At 38.1% G+C, this 22,410-nt stretch overlaps 1 protein-coding gene across 1 annotated transcript in view; it reads left to right on the plus strand.

The window, feature by feature from the left end:
- Positions 1–4,723: 4,723 nt before the first annotated feature.
- The window catches only part of OTOG (otogelin), a gene marked incomplete at its 5' end in the record, with an annotated part of 105,734 nt that continues 88,047 nt past the window's right edge, over positions 4,724–22,410 (plus strand). The window contains 10 exons of the mRNA XM_081330296.1: positions 4,724–5,004; positions 6,749–6,803; positions 10,371–10,461; positions 13,338–13,436; positions 13,766–13,920; positions 14,555–14,673; positions 15,434–15,639; positions 17,099–17,232; positions 19,691–19,797; positions 21,149–21,258. Coding sequence (XP_081186422.1) covers positions 4,724–5,004; positions 6,749–6,803; positions 10,371–10,461; positions 13,338–13,436; positions 13,766–13,920; positions 14,555–14,673; positions 15,434–15,639; positions 17,099–17,232; positions 19,691–19,797; positions 21,149–21,258 — 1,357 coding nt within the window. The remainder of the gene's footprint in view (positions 5,005–6,748; positions 6,804–10,370; positions 10,462–13,337; positions 13,437–13,765; positions 13,921–14,554; positions 14,674–15,433; positions 15,640–17,098; positions 17,233–19,690; positions 19,798–21,148; positions 21,259–22,410) is intronic.

Genomic DNA, 22,410 nt, shown 5'->3' on the forward strand with positions numbered 1-22,410 from the left:
GGATGAAGTAAGAGAGATGAGGTGAGAGAAAGGATGGCAGATGGCAAAGGGAGGAGAGAGAGAAAAGAAAAAGTAGATAAAAGGGGCGAAGAATAAAAAAAGAAAAAGTGCACACAGAATGATAGCAAGAAATAAAAAAGTGATTCAAAGCATTTCTTTAAACAGGAGTAAGACGGTCCTGAAATCTCTTTTTTAAAAAAACAAAACAAAACAAAACCAAGCTATGTGTGAAAGCTAATACTGACATAGCTTTGAATATTTAGCACATTCAGAACTCTTCGACTAAAACCATTAACTTCTAAACACATTTTAATGTATAATTAATAGTTGCAGCTTCCTTGAAGGATATGTTTTGAATGTGACTGAAAAATTAGGACCTGTTGTAATGATCACAAAGGGAATCTAAATATATTTTCTCAGAATAAATAGAATAGATAATAAATGACAACATTCAGAGCAGGTGCATAGTATGAAAATTCTTAGAAATATTTGCAGTCGAGGTTTTCCATTACTGACATGGGAAACATATTGATTTTTAACCTTTATTGTTTTTATGAATAACTCAAGGTAGGAACATACCTAATATCCCTTCCTCCTCCTCCTCTTTTCCCCACAACGTTAACTCTGTAACATGATTTGGACTGAGTGAAGAGTGATTGGCCCAAGGTCACCCAGCTGGCTTTCAACCCTAAGGTGGGACTAGAACTCACAGTCTCCTGGTTTCTAGCCTGGTGCCAAGGCATCCAGTAAACTTTCTTTTAATCTATGGGCCTAAGTAAAGAGGTATGCATGATAAGTATTAACCTCTATTTTCCCTATTTGCCTACTTAGTTTTTGCCTGTTATGAATGAGAGCTAGAAAATTGGACACGCGGAGAGAGGATGAATGAGAGATTAGTTCTTTCATTAGATTTTACAGGAACCATTGCTCGGCAGATGACATGACATCTAATTAGGTCCTTTATATAGTTTGGCCTACTATTTTTGTATCACAAAAGTAGAAAAAGCATTTTGGCATGAAGACTTCAGCCTGGCATTGCTACCGTGTTTCCATAGTGTCAGGGTCTGGTGAAGTTGAGCTAATTAATTTTAATTAAGGACGGGCTGAGGAATTTAGTAAATATCTGGTGGACAAAATTGCTCAGATTCGGGCTGGTCTGGACTCTGACTGGGCAGTATCTAACGAGAGGAAAACGATGAAGTTGGCCAAGTACATTTGGGAAGAGTTCGATCCTGTGACTCCGGATGAAGTGGACAAGATCATGGGGAAACTAAGTGCCGCCACATGTTTGTTGGACCCGTGTCCCTCCTGGCTAGTCTATGCTTCTCGGGAGGTTACACGAGGCTGGCTCCTAGCAGTTATCAATGCCTCACTGAGTGAAGGGTACTTCCCTGCTGCCTTGAAAGAGGCGGTGGTAAGGCCCCTCCTCAAGAAACCGGCACTGGACCCAGCTGTTTTAAACAACTTCCGTCCTGTCTCCAACCTTCGCTTCCTTGCGAAGGTCGTTGAGAGCGTGGTGGCACGACAGCTCCCTTTGAACCTGGAGGAAGCTGAATATCTAGATCCGTACCAATCGGGTTTCAGACCGGGGCACAGCACGGAGACGGCATTGGTCGCGCTGGTGAATGATCTCTGGCGGGCCCGAGATAGAGGTTATTCTTCTGTCCTGGTCCTATTAGATCTATCAGCGGCTTTTGATACCATCGACCATGGTATCTTACTGCGTCGTCTTGAGGGGCTGGGAGTGGGAGGCACCGTTCTGCGTTGGTTCTCCTCCTACCTCTCGGACCGTTCGCAGACGGTGTTGGCAGGAGGGCAGAGGTCAAGCCCTAGGCCTCTTAATTGTGGAGTGCCTCAGGGTTCGGTGCTCTCGCCCCTCCTGTTCAACATCTATATGAAGCCGCTGGGAGAGATCATCCGTAGCTTCGGGGTGAAATATCATCAATATGCTGATGATACCCAGCTATTCATCTCCACCCCGAACCAACCCAGTGATGCCCTCGATGTGATGTCCCGTTGTCTGGAAGCGGTACAGATTTGGATGGGAGAAAACAGGCTTCGACTCAACCCGGCCAAGACTGAGTGGCTGTACATACCGTCATCTCGTTTAGTCCAAGAGGTTCCATCTCTGACTATAGGAGGAGAGATGTTACCTCCCATTGATAAAGCACGCAATCTGGGCGTCCTCCTAGATTCACGACTCAGTTTTGAAGATCACATTGGAACCGTGGCTAGGGGGGCATTTGCCCAGATTCGTCTTATATACCAATTACGCCCCTTTTTGGACCGAGATGCCCTACGTACAGTCACCCACGCACTCGTTACCTCCCGTATTGATTACTGTAATGCTCTCTACATGGGGCTGCCCTTAAAGACCACCCGGAGGCTTCAGCTGGTGCAGAATGCAGCTGCGCGGGTTGTGATGGGAGCTTCCCGATACTCCCATATTACACCCCTCCTGCGGGAGCTGCATTGGCTACCAGTTGCCCTCCGGGTGAGATTCAAGGTGCTGGTACTTACCTTTAAAGCCCTACATGGCTTAGGTCCGGGATACTTGCAGGACCATCTGCTGCCGGGAACAAATTCCCATCGTCCAGTACGCTCACACAGAGAAGGCCTCCTCAGGGTACCGTCAGCTAGGCAATGTCGGCTGGCGACCCCCAGGGGGAGGGCCTTCTCTGTGGGAGCACCAACCCTATGGAATCAGCTCCCCCCTGAGCTTCGGATAGCCCAAAACCTCCAATCCTTTCGCCGCGGCCTCAAAACACACCTGTTCCACCAAGCTGACCTAGACTGACAGGCATCTTAATTAATTTATATTTAGTATTTTTAATTCATTTTTAAATTCTCTAATTTTTTATTGCACTGATGTTCTCAATTTCATTTATCTTGATTTATGCACTTATTATATGTTTTATTGTGAGCCGCCCTGAGTCCTTCAGGAGATAGGGCGGGATATAAATCCCATCAATAAATAAATAAATAAATAATGAATGATTAATGGTTGGCTGAACTGTTGCAGAGGGAATGCAAACAGGACTTTGTGATATTTTTTGTGGAGCTGAAGATTTTCCCATTCATAAGACCTTCCATTTTGTCCTGCATCTTGGGATTTTCCTCTCTCTCCTTCCAGCCAAGTTCTGGGTTGCCTTGCTATCATCCCCACAATTATTACTGTTCCTGTTGCTTCAAGGGGTGGCTTTCCTTCATTGTAAAAACAAGTATGGATGTCAGAAAAGATTCCCCCCCCTGGGACGTACGTGCTAGTCCGCTCCCCCTTTGAACAACTGGATGAAGCACTGGAAGTGACGATCCCTGAGCAGGTTTATGGCCAGGTCAGGGGTAGGCAACTTCGGCTCTTTTATGACTCATGGACTTCAGCTCCCAGAATTCTTGAGCCAGCTCAGGAATTCTGGGAGCTGAAGTCCATGAGTCATAAAAGAGCGAGGTTACCTACCCCTGGGCTAGGTGGAAGTGCCTTTGGACTGACTCAAAACATAAAAAAAGAGAGGTCCTGGCTGTGTTGATCAAATTAATCTGATCAGCAAGTTAATCAAAATGTTATTATTATGATCAAAGACACTTGCAGGCTATTTTCTCAACAGGCTTATCTTCAAATGTTCCCAGTGAAAGGAAGCGGAAGCCACCAAATGATTGCTCTTGTGGGAGGAAAAAAAATAATACAATAAATTTAGTGGGATTTTGTTAAGTCACAAAATCCTAAATCACAGGTGGGTGACTTTGGGCCAGTCGCTCTCCCTCAGCTCTAGGAAAGAGGCAATGGCAAACCACTTCCAGAGAGGAACGAAAAACCAAGCTTCTACTCAACCGAGTTACTGTACTTAATTAAAGGTAAAGGTAAAGGTTCCCCTGCACGTGCGTGCTAGTCGTTTCCAACTCTAGGGGCCGGTGCTCATCTCCGTTTCAAAGCCCAAGAGCCAGCGCTCATCCGAGGATGTCTCTGTGGTCATGTGGCCGGCATGACTAGACACCAAAGGCGCACGGAACGCTGTTACCTTCCCACCGTAGTGGTCCCTATTTTTCTACTTGCATTTTTACGTGCTTTCGAACTGCTAGGTTGGCAGAAGCTGGGACGAGTAGCAGGCGCTCACTCTGCTACACGGCACTCGGGATTCGACCCGCCAAACTGCCGACCTTTCCTGCTTCTAAAGCATGGGTAGGCATCCTCGGCTCTTTTATGACTCATGGACTTCAACTCCCAGAATTCCTGAGCCAGCTGGCTCAGGAATTCTGGGAGTTGAAGTCCATGAGTCATAAAAGAGCCGAGGTTGCCTACCCCTGTTCTAAAGTTAAAAAAAAAAAAGCTTCTCAAGCAGAAATCTCCTTAGCTGGCGAGTTCCCGTTTGAAGACCAAGCGTGCTGTTTGCAAATAGGACCGGGGCAAGGCGAAGGCCCTTCCCGAGAGGGCAAAATTATGCTAATCAGGGTGGCGTCCCCAAGCGCCCCTTCTGGCGGTTGCTGCCGCCCTCACCTTTACCCTCAAGCGGAGAACAGAAGTTCTGGAAGAAGAAGGGAAAGCGAGGCAGGCAGCGGGTCCGCCCCTCGCCTTCCCCCGCCCAGCAGCCGGACCGGCTCCCCGGCGTGGAGACCTTCTCTAGCCGTGGGAAAGGGGAATCAAGCGCGCTCCTCCTCCTCCTCCTCCTCCTCCTCCTCCTCTCAGGCTTGAGCAGCCGTTCCTGAAGCTTCCCGCCGTGACGCCCAGATGGAGCCGCGCTCCGGGCGTTTCAGGGCGCTTCTTTGCGCCTGGCTTCTTCACGGTGAGTTGCAGGGACCGTGGGCTTTCGGGCAGGTGGGATTCCTGCTCGAGCGATCTGGGGCGTGGGGTGATGAGCGCGAAGAGCCGGAGGGCCGATTCGCCGGGGAGCAGGGAAAGGCACCTTCCACTTGGTCCACGTCGATTCGATTCGATTCCTCTTTTGCAGGACTCTTCTGGCGCGGCGCGGCGGCGCAACTGTCCCCGGTTTCGGTTTATTGGCGGTCAAGGTAAGAAATGTGGGCCGTGCGTGTTGTGTGTGTGTGTGTGGGGGGGGGGGGAAGTCTCGGCCGTTTCGCCGAAATTCTCCCGCCGTCTCTGGAGCGGAAGGCACCTTTCTTTGCTATTTTTGCAAGTTGCATTGCAAGAGGGCAGTTCCGTGGAGGGAAGATTGCCTGGCATCCTCGCAGCCCTTGTGATGGGTAAAGTGATACCTGGTGAAATGCTGCTCCGGGGCTTTGATTCTTGAGTGCTTAGGACTGGCCTGGTCCCTCGTGTATAGGTGCTGTGGTTGTCCCAGGAATGTGGTCCTGATTTGGAAAGTGATGCTGAAAAGTTTATCAAGCTTTGCCACGACTCCCGTTAAGACTTTCTACAGGTGTTAGGCTATGACTCCAATAATTCTCTGCCTATGCTAGGAATGATGAAAGTTGAAGCCCAAAACATCCTGAGAATACCAGTCAGGGAACAATATTCTGTGTTGTACTGAAATTTTTAGAGATGTGTTTAAGGTAAAAGAAGGGCAACAGTCAAAATCTATACAAAGGAAGCTATTACAGTAAAATCAGTAAAACGTGTTCTGCAACCTTTGAAGTCCAACTGTGAAGTCCAACTGTGAATATGATTCAATGTGGACCACGGTGCACTTTTCCTGCAATTTTGGGGAAGAAAGTCCCATTGAATTCTTCATATCTAAGCAAAGATGTAGTCTGATTCATGTTGGGTGAATCAATTAGTTTGCTTATGTAGCAAGCTAATTACATAACTAATGACTTAGCATTGCATAAACCTAGTCACAGTTTGTCCATTTCTAAAGAAATGTGCTCTGATCTATGAAATAAAAAATAGTCTTAAGTTTCACAAGGTTTTAGACAGTGCTTTTTTTGTAAAAGAAAAAGGTGCCGGAACTCACACATGTCATACAAACCACCTTGCCTACCCTACAAGGTACCATCCAAAAAAGTTGCCGGAACTCCGTTCTGGGTGTTCTATGAGAAAAAAAGCCCTGGTTTTAGATATCTATTAATCGTAGTCTAATAATATATGATAATTATATGTATATGTATTTTGCAGGCAAAGAAAGAAATTTTAAATCATTATTTCATATTTTAGCATCCTGTAGAATTTTATAGATGAGCCATCGAGCTTGAAAATTTTTTTGGTGTGCTAAATATTGAAAAGTATGGAATGCTTTGAAAAATATATGAAAATGTAAGAAAATTGATATAAATATAGTAAAATGAAAGGATTTTTCTGCACAAGTAATTTGGGTAGAAGGATTTTTTTCCAAAGAAATGATTTGGTGGTTGGAATATGTGGTACTCAATCTGCTGGGAAAGTTTTGACATAAACACAGCATTTCTACCAATAAAATTTAAACTGTATTAAAATATTCAACATCAGTGAATGCCTCCTAATTTCAGAAGTGAATAATGTTCTTACTTCCTTTAAAAGTAAGTTAAAGTTTCTTATAAAGGAAAAATAGAATTACTAAAAGGACACTGAAAAAAAATAAAGAAAGGAATTCGTTATTGCTGACTGAGCAGTAGCAATCAAAGCTCTCAAAGACAAGGCTTTATTTTCTGCAGCATCAAGAATTAAGGGGCACCCCTTAAATTCCATTTTTTTTGTCTTCTGATTCAGTCAGGAGGCCTCAAATTGAGTGGAGGTGCAGTTTTCCTAAGTTCTGCATGAGTAAGAAAGGTGCAGATTACCTCTGCTCAACAAATCCAGCCTTGTTCTTTTCTTCCTTAGGAATGACAGCAGTGCGGTTCCTCAGAAACGAGATCCTAGTGTCCTTAGCAATCAGGTAAGGCACCAACTCTGCAGCTGTTTTTAGAGTTTTAAAAGTTGGAGTGATGAATGAACAATTCCCAGACTAGCATATCCTGTATGTAAGTTTATAATCCTATGATTATTTTCCTTCCGTCTTTTGACACTGAGTTTTTAAACTCCTGATCTGAATACCTTTACTATTTTCTTTTTTGGCAGGATTGAGGAAAAAACTTGAGTTATAGATAGCTTTGCAATTCAAAAAGAGTTTACTTTCATCAGCAGACATATTTGCTAGCAAATGCCTTGACCTCTCTTCTTTTATTGGAATGGTACGATGAACAGTCGGATCATTTATGTACTTAGCATTAAGCAAAATGCTTCCCCTTTATATTTTGAATAGAAGAAATGTATTAAAATGTATAAATGTGTCATACAACTGGTTTAACAGATTCAAGAAAAAACAACTATGTCACTTTAGAAGCAATTTATCACTACATATATTTAATAATACATCATACTTAAAATGCATTTTCCCCCAAAATAAATAATAAAAAATTAATAAAAAGATTACACAGCACAAGGAGATATGAATTTTGGGTCCATTTTATAAATTTACAATTATAAAAATGAATTAGATTCTATAAATTTTATTTTATAAGATTTATAACAAAATGTATAATGTGAATGACATGATAATCATTCTTTCAATCAAATTCACAATAATTCAAAGCATATGGCCTGAGGTGTTTTACTTGCTCCGCCAGATTTTGATTATTACATTTTAAAGGAGTAAAATGTCATCAGTTTTATTAAAAGCAAGCAAGAATAAGAAAATAAACATCAGGATGAGTTATTGGAAATGATTACTGTATTATCATTTAACGGTTTATCTAAAAATAATCACTAAAATATATTTCCTGTTTTTAATTGAGAGAAGTCTTGTTTAACATTTAGGCCTCATTCAGAAGTTTGGGAGTGGCATTTGAGAAAAGTCGATACGTATCTTGCTTTCTTTCCATTAATTCCCAAGTTAACAAATACTTGGGAATTAATAGTTTGAATACGTTTAATAAAAGTGCATTTATTATTTAACATACAGTATTTCTACATTGCTTCCCCTTCAATTGAATCTTGCAGCTATAATAAGGATTAAAGACAATTAAGATACATTGTTTTAATTTATTGTACTTTATCAGTGTAAATATGTTCATTGAAAGTGGGAAGAATAAAGAATACAAAACAAAACTTCATCCATGCTATTTGCACAAAAAACCCTATTCTTTTTATTTTGTACAGCCTATTTAACTCCTCTAAATTCAGATTCTGTCTTTTGTTTTTCTCCAATTTTTGTTACTGAAAACTTCAGTAGACAGAAAAAAAGTATACAAAATACACATAGGAAATTAAATCAACTGGCAGGAAAACTGTGTTTTTATTAAAAGAGTCCAAGAACTGGAAGCAGCCTCTTTTGTTGCCTTATCTTCAGGCCGTTGATATTAATTAAGTTGCTCAGAGTACATGTAAAATATTTGGCAGGTATAAAAGAAAGGTACTGAATATTATTAAAGCCATGTTACTGGAAAAAGATTTTGCAATGAATATACAAATGAAATTTACTCATGTCTTAATAATTAAAAGGAATATAAAATAGAGTGACATGGATAATTTTGTGACTTTGGACTTACAAACAAGACTTGTTGAAGTTTGAGGAATTGTTCAGAAGAGACAGAGAGAAAAAGAAATTAAATTCTGGGACACCATTTAAAGGGATTAAAGATCAAGAAGGTTAAAATCTAAGGGAAAGAGTATAAAGCTATGTATTTGATCAAGATTAAAATACATATAGTATGATGCTGTTTCTGGTAACCCTTAATGGAGTTTGCTGACCAGGACCAAATAATGAGGCTTTAAAGGTTTTGTTGTATTTTTAGAGAAAATTATAAGTTAGTGTGTTAAAGTAAAAGGAAGGAATATTTGTTTATTTGATTAAGGCTAATATATATATATTCTTTTCTGATAACTGTTAATGGATTTTTGTTGACTAGGATAGGTTGACAAGACTAAGAATTTGTTTATAGATAGAATATGACATATGAGAGGAAGAGATGTTTTATTGTATTCTTAGAGAAGGTGATAAGTTGCTGAAATTGTTTGTATTTGGGATGAAGAGGGAAATCATCAGACTGGAACTTCTGTTGCTAAGCTGTGATTATTAAGTGAGTTGTGTCCAATTTTGCAACTATTTTTGCCATAATCGTTAAGCAAATCACCATGGTTGTTAAGTGAATCGCATAGTCATTAAGCAAATCCACTTTTCCCCAATGACTTTGCTTGTTGAAGCTCTCTGGTAAGGTCATAAATGGCAATTAAATGACCCTAGAATACTGCCACCATCATAAATAAATGCTGGTTGCCAAGTACCTGAATTTTGATCAACATGACCATAGGGATAAACACAACAGTCATAAGTGCAAAGACCAATCATCAGTCACTTTTTTCAGTGCTGCCCTAACTGCAAAAGGTCAATAAACACATGGTTATAAGTGTAGGACTACAGTGTACCTCAGTACTTGACTGCTTTGAAACGTCAAATTGTGTACTTGATGCATTTTTATGTGAAAATTTTGTCCTGTTATTTGCTGTTTGTTTGGTACTTGACACGCAAGCTAGAACTCGTCGATGTTGTGACTAATATATTATTCCTTATGGGAAAAATTTGTTTGGAACCAATTAACAACTATACTTAGTCTTTTATCTTTATAACTGCAAACATTAATATATTATATGTGTGTGTATTCATTCCATCTTTCTTCCTTCAGAATCTTTTTGTAAGGCCAAGTTAGACTAGGGCAACGGTCCACAACCTTTGTAGCTTGGCAGGGGTGAGTGTGAGTGGCAGGTGCACGCGCGCACGCACAGCTCCATTTTGTGAATGGCGCATGTGCCCACCCTCCACTCGCCGCAAGCGGAGGGTGCCTGTGCTCATGTGCGAAGTTCCACTTGCATGAGAGCAGGGCACTTGAGTAGAGGGCACTTATACTCATGCACAAAGCTCCACTTGTGTGAACAGAGGGTGCTCGCACTTGAAGCTCCATTTGCATGACTGGAGCTTGTGCTAGTGGAGCTTCATGTGTGTCCTTGCCCACTGCTAGAGCAAGTGGAGCTTCACATGCATGTGCTTGCCATTTCTCCCACAACCCTGTTTCGAACAGGTTGCGGCCCAGGGATTGGGGATCCCTGGACTAGGGGATGGAAGAAGGATTTCTATTACTAAAAAAAAATAAACCCACAAAAACCCCACATTGAAGAAATAAATGCAGATAAATACAATTAGAAGGGGCAAGAGTTAAGAAATAACTCCAGTGACATAGATGGCACCATGATTGTGCAACTACAATAAATATATTTTGCAAAGGTTCAATAAAGCATATTTTTGAGGACTTAAGTTTCTGTGCTGTACCGCAATGAAATATTTTAATTTGCAACAAAATAATGTGTCATAACTTTTTCAATCATTGGTACATTTTTCTAATCCATTTACACATATGAATAATGGACTATTATATGTTATTTCAAATTAATAGATTTTTTTTTAATGCAGGTATCTGGATTCTCATCTTATAATTCTTCCTCTACCACAGCTTCTTCATACAGGGAAAGAAGATTCCGTAACATATTCTGTGATTCATCAAGTAAGCTCTCCAAATTATTTGTAAATTTTAAAAAATCACCTTATTTCATCATAGAAGTAAATTAAATCAAATTTTATTTGAGCATTTTCCAAAGTTGAACTTGCAAGGTACAACATTCAGCAGCAAAATGGCTGATGGAGTTCTGCCATCCTTGTAGAATAACACCAATTTTGAAGTTACCTTATTGTTTCCTGACAGGTTTCCTGGCTTAATTCACAAGTGCTGTTTATTACATACAGTATAAAGCAGGGGTAGGCAACCTTGGCTCTTTTATGACTCGTGGATTTCAATTCCCAGAATTCCTGAACCAGCATGGCTCAGCTTGGAAATCTCTCCCTTTCCCCTCAGCGTGGCTGGCTGAGGAATTCTGGGAGTTGAAGTCCACGAGTCATAAAAGAGCCAAGGTTGCCTACCCCTGGATAAAGCATCAATTTGTGTGTGGGTGGCCAGTTAAGGATCTCCGACATTTTCTGAGGTTCGTAGAATATATACCACTCTTTTTCAGTGGTGGCCCTCAGCTTATGTGGACATTGTGGTCCTCATCTCTTCCTAAAGTTATTGGAGCATGTACCAAATGACAGTCCTTTTCAGTGATGGCTTCCTATTTATGAAGCAGTTTATTCTCAGAATTATAAAAACACTATTGCTCTTTGGAAGCATGTTAAACTGATATTATTACAGCAAGTTCTGACAGCTTTCTTAGATACTTGGTTTATTTTGACTGTATTTAGATAGTCTAAAATATTCATTGTTCTGAGTCTATGGGACTTGAGGAGGTTTATAAATTTTGTTAAATAAAGTGGATAAATAAAGAATTGCAGAACTAGCATAATATTTCCAAATGATTCTCGTAATTAAGTCAGTAGAGTGCCAGTTTACTTATGACTGAGGGGGAAAAATCCTGGATTTTAAATAGGATAGCCTATCAAGTTATTTAATTGGCCATACAATTTTCCTTATAATGTTGCATTTCCAATGATGAAATAATAGTATACAGGTAGTCCTCAACTTATAACAGTTCGCTTAGTGACTGTTCAAAGTTACAATGGCACTGAAAAAAGTGACCATTTTTCACACTAATGACTGTTGCAGCATCCCCAGGGTCATGGGATTTACATTGGGATGCTTGACAACTGACTCACATTTATGACGATTGCAGTGTCTTGAGGTCATGTGAGCCCCTTTTATTTACCTTCTGACAAGCAAAGTCAACGGAGAAACCAGATTCACTTTACAACTGTGTTACTAATTTAACAACTGCAGTGATTCACTTAACAAATGTGGCAAGAAAAATTGTAAAATGGGGCAAAATTCACTTAACAAATTTCTCACTTAGCAAGATAAATTTTGAGCTCTATTGTGGTCGTAAGTTGGGGACTACCTGTATTTTAATTTATCTATTAGTCTTTAATCATGAGGATATAGTACCTTTTTTGCAAATGCTGTTTGTTTCTTTACACAAAGGGAGGTTCTCAGAAATTTCAGCTTGCAAGGAATAATTCTCTGTAAGCTGATTCCTTTCATATTTCTTAATTAAAAGAATTTTCCCCATCAAATTTGGGAAGTGCAGGATTTTGGCTAGCACAAAGAATGGCTTGTATAAAGCTAAGTAAAGCTGCCTCAAATAGGAAAAAAGGATGAAAAAAGAGCTATTTTATTTCCCAGAGAAGCCTATACATTTTATTTTGCTCAGCGTTATTAAAAACTCAAGTGTTGGATGATGGTTATGCCCAGAATGGCAGAACAAGAGATTTTGCTCCTGTTGCTTTATAAAAATAATAATTCTAATCCAGAGGCAGGAAAAGAAAGGGAAGGAAAATTTCATAAAAGCCCAAAGATGAAAGAGAACAGAAAGAGTAGGGCAAATGGTATATAAAGACGGTCAAGGTAATGGAATGCATGGATAACCTTGCATCTTCCTTGGAGTTGCTGCCTAGGAGACAAAAGATGCGCCTGCAATTGGTTAATAGTCAAAGAACTTAGGAAGGATCTAATTGGTCTAGCAGTTCAGAGTGGTGAGTGGGAACTTTGTACTTTCAGAGCTGAAGGATTCTGTTAATGTAGCCTTGCAGTAAAGTAGACTTAGCTTATCTCGTCATGTTTCCTATCTGGTTTACCTGGAAAGACTGACATTCAGTCCAGCTCAAGAATTCTAGCTGGGTGAATTATTAAATCAAGAATACTATTTCTATTAAAATTCTGCAGAGCTGACATCATAAGCTGGGCACCTGTAGAAACAGGTGTTGAGTCAAAACAGGGAACAAAAACATTAATAAAACATTACAAGAAAATATCATATGGAAAATAGTCTGTAATTGGTTATTGAACTGCTGTCCTCAGAGTATAGTCAATACTCTGACAATTGCTGAACATTTACTTTTATTTGGTTATGGAATTTAGCAGGTGTTTTAATGAATGGGAGCTGCTCCTTCCTAAGAACACAGAATAGGAATCTCAGTTTTATTAAGTTTAATTTGATCACATCAAGTGCTCAAAGAACTGTGTCTCATTTAAATCAATGGTAGGTCAATAAAGTGATTTTTCTTTCACTTGAAAGAAAATCTGGGGAATGCCTTCAGTGTAATTTGATCCAAGATAGTTTCTACTTTGATGGAATATTACTGCAATATGTAATGTTTATCCAAAGTACACTGACTTCATTTTGTTGTATTTCAAATGATTAAGTCCTCTTAATATATATTCAGAAATCATTGTCATATAGAATAAAATACCATAAATTATAATTATTTGCTGAGAAGATTTCTAACATTAGTTATAAGGTATGGTACGTTCTAATGATATATTTTCCTGTAGCCACCTAGTTAGAATATACGTAACTTGTAACAAAATATTGCATATTATTTTTTTAAAAATAGATTTAGGTTCATTTGCATGCTTCAATGGAGGTGAATGTGTACACTGGAAAATGTGCAACTGTAGTCGATATAATGCAACTGGATCAAGATGTCAGATAGGTAAGGAGAGAATACCATTTTAAGCCACCCATTGTACCTAGAATCTAAGATGCAGAAATAACCTTTAACATGGCTTATTCTCATAATCAACACAATTGCCCCAAAGGCACAAATCTATAGTTTGGAGTTTTCATGCCCTATTCTGAAGAAGAAAAGGATGAGGGCAGGAATCCCAACAACCATAAGTGTTATGTGTCACCATGCCTATTGTGAAAACAAATATTTTCCCTCTTCTGGCTAAATGTTAACAATCATCACTTTCTTGGATGCAAGTTAAGCCAAGAGTAGTATCGCTTCTGAATACTTCTTTCCCTCTTCTTTTGCTATAGTACATAACATGGGAACAGAACGAGACAACATTTGCCGAACGTGGGGACAATATCATTATGAAACCTTTGATGGACTTTACTATTTTTTCTCTGGGAAATCTACATATGTTCTTGTCAGGCAGAATGAATTAGATGAACAGAGTTTTTCCATACAAGTAAGTGAAAATAAGAACAAAGGGGTATTGTGTAGTATAGTTGTTTTCCTCAGCTCTGGGGTTTATGAATTAACTAGTTAGTTTAGTAGATGGGCTATTTGTGTAATATGACACTTCCGACACTATCTGTTTCAGAGAATGTCAGAATAGGTGTGTGTGATGGATGATTCTGTTTTTTTCTATTGTTGTTTGATTGAGATTTCATGCACCCATACAAAGTGCTTTTCTGCGCATGATGGTTAAAAACATTGATACTTCTTACTTTTGTAACCCCTTTTGCTTCATGATTTGTGATCATGAAAATCTTTCTAAGTTTGGCAAGGTTTTGGGAGCAAGGGCAATTGGAGATTAATTAAACAATGTTTCATGCAAATGTTGAAGACTGCAGAGATTCCAGCTTAGTAGTGTTCCAAAGAATGTGGATTTTGATTGAACCTAAATGTTCCAAGCTTCACTTATATGTACTGTTTTGTATTTTGGGGAATAGAGTTGTTACCAAATGTGGTGTCAAGCTAATAATCAATTCAGCAATAGTTAAGATATAGGCATTGATCTAATGTTTATAATTTCAATGTTATTTAGGATCCTGTTTCTGAAGTTGTATGCAAATGGTTATCTCACTTTTTTTTTGCAGATCCATAATGATCCAGAATGCAGTTATTTTCCATATTCCTGTAAACGATCTGTTAGCTTATATTTTTCTGGAGAAGAAGAAATAAGATTAAGTAATGAGGTTACTTACAGAGGCATTGGGTAAGTTAAACGTATATTCTCACCTTTCATGGTATTGTTTACCTGCGCTGTTATTTTAACATTGCAGATTTAAGTATTCTTTGTAGTTTCTAAATATAGACCAGTTTCATTCCTGTGGACAATATATAGTAAATACTTTGTAATGCATTGTGCAATTGAGATGAATAGTTATTTTTTAAAAATAAAAACTTCCTATAACTTTCTGCTGACAGACAGGTGTTTCTGGAATCAGAGGGATACTTTCGCTGAATCTGTCAAAAGCTATATAGCTGACCAACATAAGAAGCAGGGTTACAGAAGGGCATCTTTAATGCCAATGGGGGACTAAAAACATATTGAAAAATGTAAATTTACATTTCCAGGCAGACTGTAGCAATTTGCAGCACAGTCTATTTGAAATATTTTTGTTTTATGGGCCGCAGCATATCTCTGGACCAACTGAATTCTTCCCTCTGCTTGCCTTTTTCTATACTTTTTCACAAAGCCCTAGTTCTCCACAAGAAACATAGCTATTCAAAACCAGGGAGTTAAGATTGTTCTCCAAGCCATATTAAGAACATTGTTACTAACAAGTTCATCAAAAAATGGTGCCTTTATTTTCCATTAATAGGAACATGACTCAATAATAAGATCTGTGCAGTTGAAGGCAGTAATTCTGCTTGACTTTCATTGGCAGTTATAGAATCACAAAGCTGAAAATGGGAATTTGAAAAGAAAACTATGCTCCTTTCTTTATGGCGATGTTTGTTTTGTCTCCTAGAATACAATTACCGTATACCATAGGGAAATTACATATACAAAAAGTAGCTGGATATGTCATTGTTAGACATCAGTATGCATTCTCTTTAGCTTGGGATGGAATATCTGCTGTTTATATTAAGATGGCTCCTGATTACTTGGGTAAAACCCATGGACTGTGTGGTAATAACAATGCCATTCTGCAGGATGAGCTTTCCACAAGTTACGGTGAGTATTTGCTTGAATTCCAATGTTTGTTCAGTATAATATGTATGTCATGTGTAATCCTTTAAAAAGATATCCAAGGAAATGAAATGTAAATAAAATACAGATTATAATAAATGGTTTAAGTGAAATCCAACACTTGAGGATAATTTTACTTTGGGCAGCTCAGTATGAAATAACAACAACAACAACAATAATAATTTGGAAGGGACCTTGGAGGTCATCTAGTAGTCCAACCCCCTGCTCAGGCAGGAAACCCTATACCATTTCAGACAAATGGCTGTCCAGTCTCTTCTTAAAAACTTCCAGTGTTGGAGCATTCACAGCTTCTGGAGGCAGGTTGTTCCACTGGTTAATTGTTCTAACTGTCAGGAAGTTTCTCCTTAGTTCTAGGTTGCTTCTCTCCTTGATTAGTTTCCATCCGTTGTTTCTTGTCCTGCTTTCAGGTGCTTTGGAGAATAGCCTGACTCCCTCTTCTCTGTGGCAGCCCCTGAGATATTGGAACACTGCTATCATGTCACCCCTCATCCTTCTCTTCATTAAACTAGACATACCCAATTCCAGCAACTGTTCCTTATATGTTATGTTATGTAACATTATGTTACGTTATGTTACCTTATATTATATTATGAAACTGAACATAGAAAAAATACATACATATCAAATCGTTCTAGTTTTATCTGCATGGAATATTTAAGACGTAGGAACATTAGAACTAAACTAATGTAGTTTAGGAGTTAAGACAATATTGTGCAAAGCAAGGTATTTTTTAAACAGCCTGACCTTCTATTTTGGGCCATAAGTACAGATTTCATTATATGGAAAAATGGATGGGAACTGGAAAGTCAGGGCTCTTGTAATCAGTCAAATAAGAGAGAAAAATCATGATCTCCTCTAATATACTAAAAAAAAAAGTCCTTCCAAGGTGTATGCAGAAAAGTTCTCACGATACTCTTCTCCACAGCTTATACAGACAGATTGCTTGTGTTACGGGATCGTAATCAGTAATGTATGTCCTATAGTATGCATTTTCTGTGTATTTGCATGTATATGCTTTATTGATTAGAGACTCATCCCATGATTGTTAGATGCCCACACAGTATGACAGAAAATCTCTAGAGAGGACTAATGCAAAAAGAATTTTTAAAATTCATAGAAAAAACATCATAAACTCCAACATTATTCTGAGTGAAGATTCCCAGTGTATGTTACAATACTATTCTATCAATAGCAATGAAAGCATTTGAATTGTCTTCACTGCACCTGATTAGCATATGTACAATGACTCCATTAGAAAGCATGGTGTTAATGGCTAGATGACTGAACACTGACTCCGTTTCAGAACTCATTAGAACTAACTTAACATTACTTAAGAGGTTAGATGGAAATTGTGAAAGAAACACAGTAAGGATAAAGTGAATTTCCTGCATTTATGCATCTGTGTATTTGCCCCCCCCCTCAGAAAAAATTACAGAAGATATTGAAGAATTTGTGGAAAGTTGGAGGGAAAATCCTCCCCAGGAGAACATCCGTTCTTGGGGCACCTCTTTTAGTTATGAACCACCCTGTTTGACTCGAACTAATGCATTTTTGCAGGTAAGTATGATTATTCAACACATCACACAAGATTTCGTTCTAAATGTGAAGCTTTTTTATCTATTCAGTCACAATCATTGCCCTTTTATTATGTAAGTCTGCCATACTGGCTTATATGTTTTTCTTAGCTGACATAAATGCCAAAAGTGTCATAGGAGCAATCAGTGAAGTATAGTAACGTGGTTATTGGATTGTGACAAGGAAGACCCAAGTTTTAGACCATGCTCTACCACTGAGGCTGACTAAAGCTATCTCTCAGCTTAATATGCCTCACAAGTTGGTGGCTGTGGGAATTGTACATGTTGTTTAGATTTCCTGAAAAAAAGACAACATAGCAATCAAGCAGTGAAACAGAAAAAAAAATCTGATTCTGTCTAATTTCAACTAGTTTTTATATACTGTAAGTTTTTACTTCAAAAGATATAATTCTTTCTGTTTGGAACAAAACAAGCTGAGGGGTTACATTAGCTGATGAATATGGTTAGCTGATGAATTATATTCTTATTACGTCTTGGTTGGTTTTCATATCGTATCCTTTATTATTTTTCAGAATTTAATATTTTATCATTTAAAGCTATAGTCTGTAGATACTTGGAAATGCCTGCTATAAGAATTTAATTAGATTTTAAGCATTTAGATGAGCACCTGTGAAACAACTTTTCTATTTATAGGCAATTGTCAGTAACAAACAAAAAACCAGATACATTTATTATAATTTTGACTAATATAGTTCAGTTTTCCATAAATTTCTAGAATTTTTTTCCTAATGTATATATTCAATAACATTCTTTATGTATCCTGTATGGGGTGAGTTTGCAAAATTTATTTACCTATGTTTAAAATGTGCCTCAGTTAACAGAGCATAGTAAGAATGCGTTTTGCACCGGCAGTCCTCGACTTATGACCATAACTGAGCCCAAAATTTATGTTGCCAAGTGAGACATTTGTTAAGTGAGTTTTGCCCCATTTTACGACTTTCCTTTCCACCATTTTAAAGTGAATCATTGAAGTTGTTAAGTTCGTAACCCGGTTGTTAAGTAAATCTGGCTTCCCCATTGACTTTGCTTGTCAGGAGATCACAAAAGGTGGGTTCACATGATCTGCAGACACTGCCACTGTCATAAATATGAACCAGTTGCCAAGCATCCAAATGCTGGTCACATGACCATGAGGATGTTGCATTGGTCATAAGTGTGAAAAATGGTCATAAGTTACTTTTTTCAATGCTGTTGTAACTTTGAATGGTCACTAAATGAAATGTTGTAAGTTGAAGACTGTAATTATAATAGGATATATATTTGATAGGCATGAACATTTATATTATAGTTTATGTATTTTTTTCTAAATCTAAAATCCTCCCCAAAGAATCAAAAACTACATCAGATTGGTAGATGATAACACATTTCATCAGCAGATTACTGCTGATGAAATGACATTGGTTTATATTCTGATGTATGATGCATAAATGGAATGGCTTCATTCAGAGAAGAGAGGTGATCAGACACACAGTTTAAGGGAACAGCATCCACTATTGGGAATCGTTGCATATTATTATCTTCTCTGTCCATAACTCTAAATTGTTTGTGTCATGCAACAATACTTTGGGCCCAACATTATTCCCTGTACAATATTGATTTAAAGTAAAGTGACAACCTGCTTCTTTAATGCTAGGGTTGTTAATTATTCCAGATAGAATAGGGTAGGGTAGGGTAGGGTAGGGTAGAGTAGAGTAGAGTAGAGTAGAGTAGAGTAGAATAGAATAGAATAGAATAGAATAGAATAGAATAGAATAGAATAGAATAGAATAGAATAGAATAGAATAGAATAGAATAGAATAGAATAGAATATTGACCAAGTGTGATTACACACAAGGAATTTGTCTTCAGTGCAGTAGCTTTCAGTGTATATGCAAAGCAACAGAATCATCATCATCATCCCAATAAGATGGGGGAGTAAAGAAGATAATAAGAAGAATGTGATAATACTACAGCCATACCACATGGCCAAATATATATAGATATTAGACAGCACTGTGAGAATTAGTTGTTCAGCAGATTGATGGAGCGAGGGAAAACACTGTCCCTGTGTCTAGTTGTTTTGGCATGCAGCTCCCTGTAGTGGTCTCCTGAGAGGAGGAGTTGAAACAGTTTATGTTCAGGATGTGAGGGGTCTTGTAGATATTTTTTCAGCTCTCCTTTTGACCTGTGCAATATACAGGTCTTCTATGGATGGCAGACTGTTGCAATTGTTCTTTCTGCAGTCTTAACTATCTGTTGGAGTCTGTACCTATGATGTTTGGTTGCTGTACCAAACCAGACAGTTATAGAAGTACAAATGACACTCAATAATTTCTTTGTAAAACCTGTATCAACAGCTCCTGTTGAACTTATTGAGTTGCTTTTCAGTTTTCTGTTTTGGTACTGTTAAAAAAAATTTCTCTACTTTTTTATGTTTTCAGAGGACATACACATTATGCAGCATATTGCTTTGGTCCCCCTTTAAAGAATGTCATGAATTTGTGAGCCCATTTCCTTTCATGGCCAGTTGCACAAATGATTTATGTATGTAAGTATCCTTTTTTTTAAAGTCCAGATTTAGAAGTGGATAGCTAGGATCCAAAAGAGCTCATGAATACACATGGGTCTATTTATTATATAATTATCTCCTCTTCTGATACTATTCATATCTCAGACAGCATCATGATGTCTAGGAGCAAGTTCTCAACATGTTCAAGATGACATAATATATATACACAGCAGGATTAATCTTGGCCAAGTATTTATTTCCCACCTGCTTCTTTTTCAAGTGTTGTACAGTGATATTCATTTGTTCATTCCCATAGAATTGAGTGGTTTAAATTTATGTATTCTGAGTTCTCATTAGCTGATTATATTTTGATTTAATACTAAATCATGGTTCAGTTCAAGAATAATAAGCTTAAGATTCCAGAAGTAGATGTTACTCACACCTTTGTCTCTGAGATTTATTTGTGAAAGCCAGATCTGAAATATCTGTTTTAAGTTACCTGCAGTTTAGTGTGCCATTCGAGCTGTGAAATTAGATTAATCTATTTTATTTTTATTTTTTTAAAAGTCACTTTGGAGGGAGGGGCAGGTGATGTCTCAGCAGTTAAATATGCTGAGCTTGTAAGCTGGAAAACTGACAGCTCAGATTTGAGACTTGAACTCCATGCATTAGGGTCAGCTCCTGTTACTCACTCCATCTCTCCACCTAGCAGTTCAAAAGCATGCAAACGCAAGTAGATAAACAGGTACACTTCAGTGGGAAGATAACAGTGTTCCATGCCCCTCGGAATATAGTCATGCTGGCCACATGACCTTGGAAAGGGTCTTTGGACCACGCTGGGTCCCTTGGCTAAGAAATGGAGATGAGCACTGCCCCCTAGAGTCGGACATGACTAGACAGGGGAAACGTTTGCCTTTACCTTCAAAGGCACTTTATCTAACTTACGTGTTGTGAATCATTCTGAAAACCTTTCACATAACACTAAAACAAGATTTAGAGTTTAGCTGGAATTCATTGAAATAGGTATGTTTGAAAATACAATTAAATTAAGAGCTTATACAATTATAAATAAATAAATGTTATGATTGCACCTGGGCGATACTGATTTTCTATCAAAATAAAATACTAATAAGAATGATAATGAATAGATAGCTGTATGTATCCTTAGTACTGACAGCTGTTAACATTCAAATAAAATATAACTACTATTTGTATTGCTTTTATAAGACATTGTTTTCATTTTGTGCATTGCTCAAAATAATAATAAAATAATAATAAATACTATTATCAATAATATCTCTGGATTGCTAGTAACAATATTATTATTATTGCCATCCTGCTCTTGTATGGAAATAGAGATAATATTATGTTAATTTTAACATTTTTTAAGGTCAGGCATTGATAATACCACTTGGTGTCGTGCATTAACCGAATACGCAAGGACTTGTGCTCAAGCAGGAAGACCACTCCACGAATGGCGGGCTAATTTTGAGCAATGTGGTAGGCACTGAAGGGTTTCAGAATGTTTTCCAGTCTCTAGGTTCCTCATGTCTTTGTCTCTTCCCCACCCCCGCGTTTTGTTTTCACATTCTTAATCAGTTCAGCTTTGACTAAGTTTATAATGTTTAAACCCCGACTTTTAAATTGCTACATTTACTAACACAGAGTGGCAATGATGAAATAAATTGGTAGCAAAAAACACATTTCTACATCTATTGTTATAATAGATAAATAAATAAAATTTGTATATCAGATCAAAAACTTAATACAATATTTCATAATATATAATATCAAGTTAGGAATAAGAACATTTAACATTGATGCCGTATGATAATGATTTTCATTCCCCCCAAAAGTAGGAAATCAATGTTCTGTGGAAGTGTTCAGTGCTTATATATCATATAGTGTATATCTTATCTATTTACTCCCATCATCTCAGCTGCCCAGAAGCAGTGCACAAGGACATCTGGGGAAGTGAGCATCTTGTATCTATTATCTTTATCTCCATTCGACCATCCTTCTTCTTGAACATCCAGATTTTAAGATTACAAGTAATTTAAACTATGGGATTATAGGAGGCACACAGAAGGAAGATACAACTACTGTGTGTCGTGCACCAAAATGAGGGCAGTGAGAAAAAAAAAGTCTCTTGAACTTATCTTTTCACAAGTCTGTAGTATCTTGCAGACATTGTTTCAAATGTTAGGCAAATGATTTTCTATTTGATTCAGCTATAGTTTTGGTAAGCATTTTAGATATGAAATAAAATCTATGTCTAGGATTGGTTGCAAGGATGGAACCAATCCTTTTTAAAACTAGGTTTCAAATGCATTAAATATATATATGTATATATTTCATGTCATGCGTCCAAAGGATCCGCTCACGCATGACTTTGGCGCGCAGGGTTTGGTCAGGTTTATGGGCAATAATACTGACATTGTGGGGAGCCAATATCCACGCCATGGTTTCAGATACGCCATGGATATAAGGTAGCGTTATCCATACCATCGGCGTGCTTTCATGTTGGTCCTTAAAGGGCTCACGTGGTCTGCTGTATCGTCTGATGAAGTGTAACAGATATCCATTGCTCCTGCAGATACAGTAGAGGTGACACCTCTCCGCTTCCTTTGCCCTGTCCGTACTGCAGTGTGT

The sequence above is a fragment of the Vipera berus genome (assembly GCF_964194415.1).
Source record: "Vipera berus genome assembly, chromosome: 1".
Taxonomy (NCBI): domain Eukaryota; kingdom Metazoa; phylum Chordata; class Lepidosauria; order Squamata; family Viperidae; genus Vipera; species Vipera berus.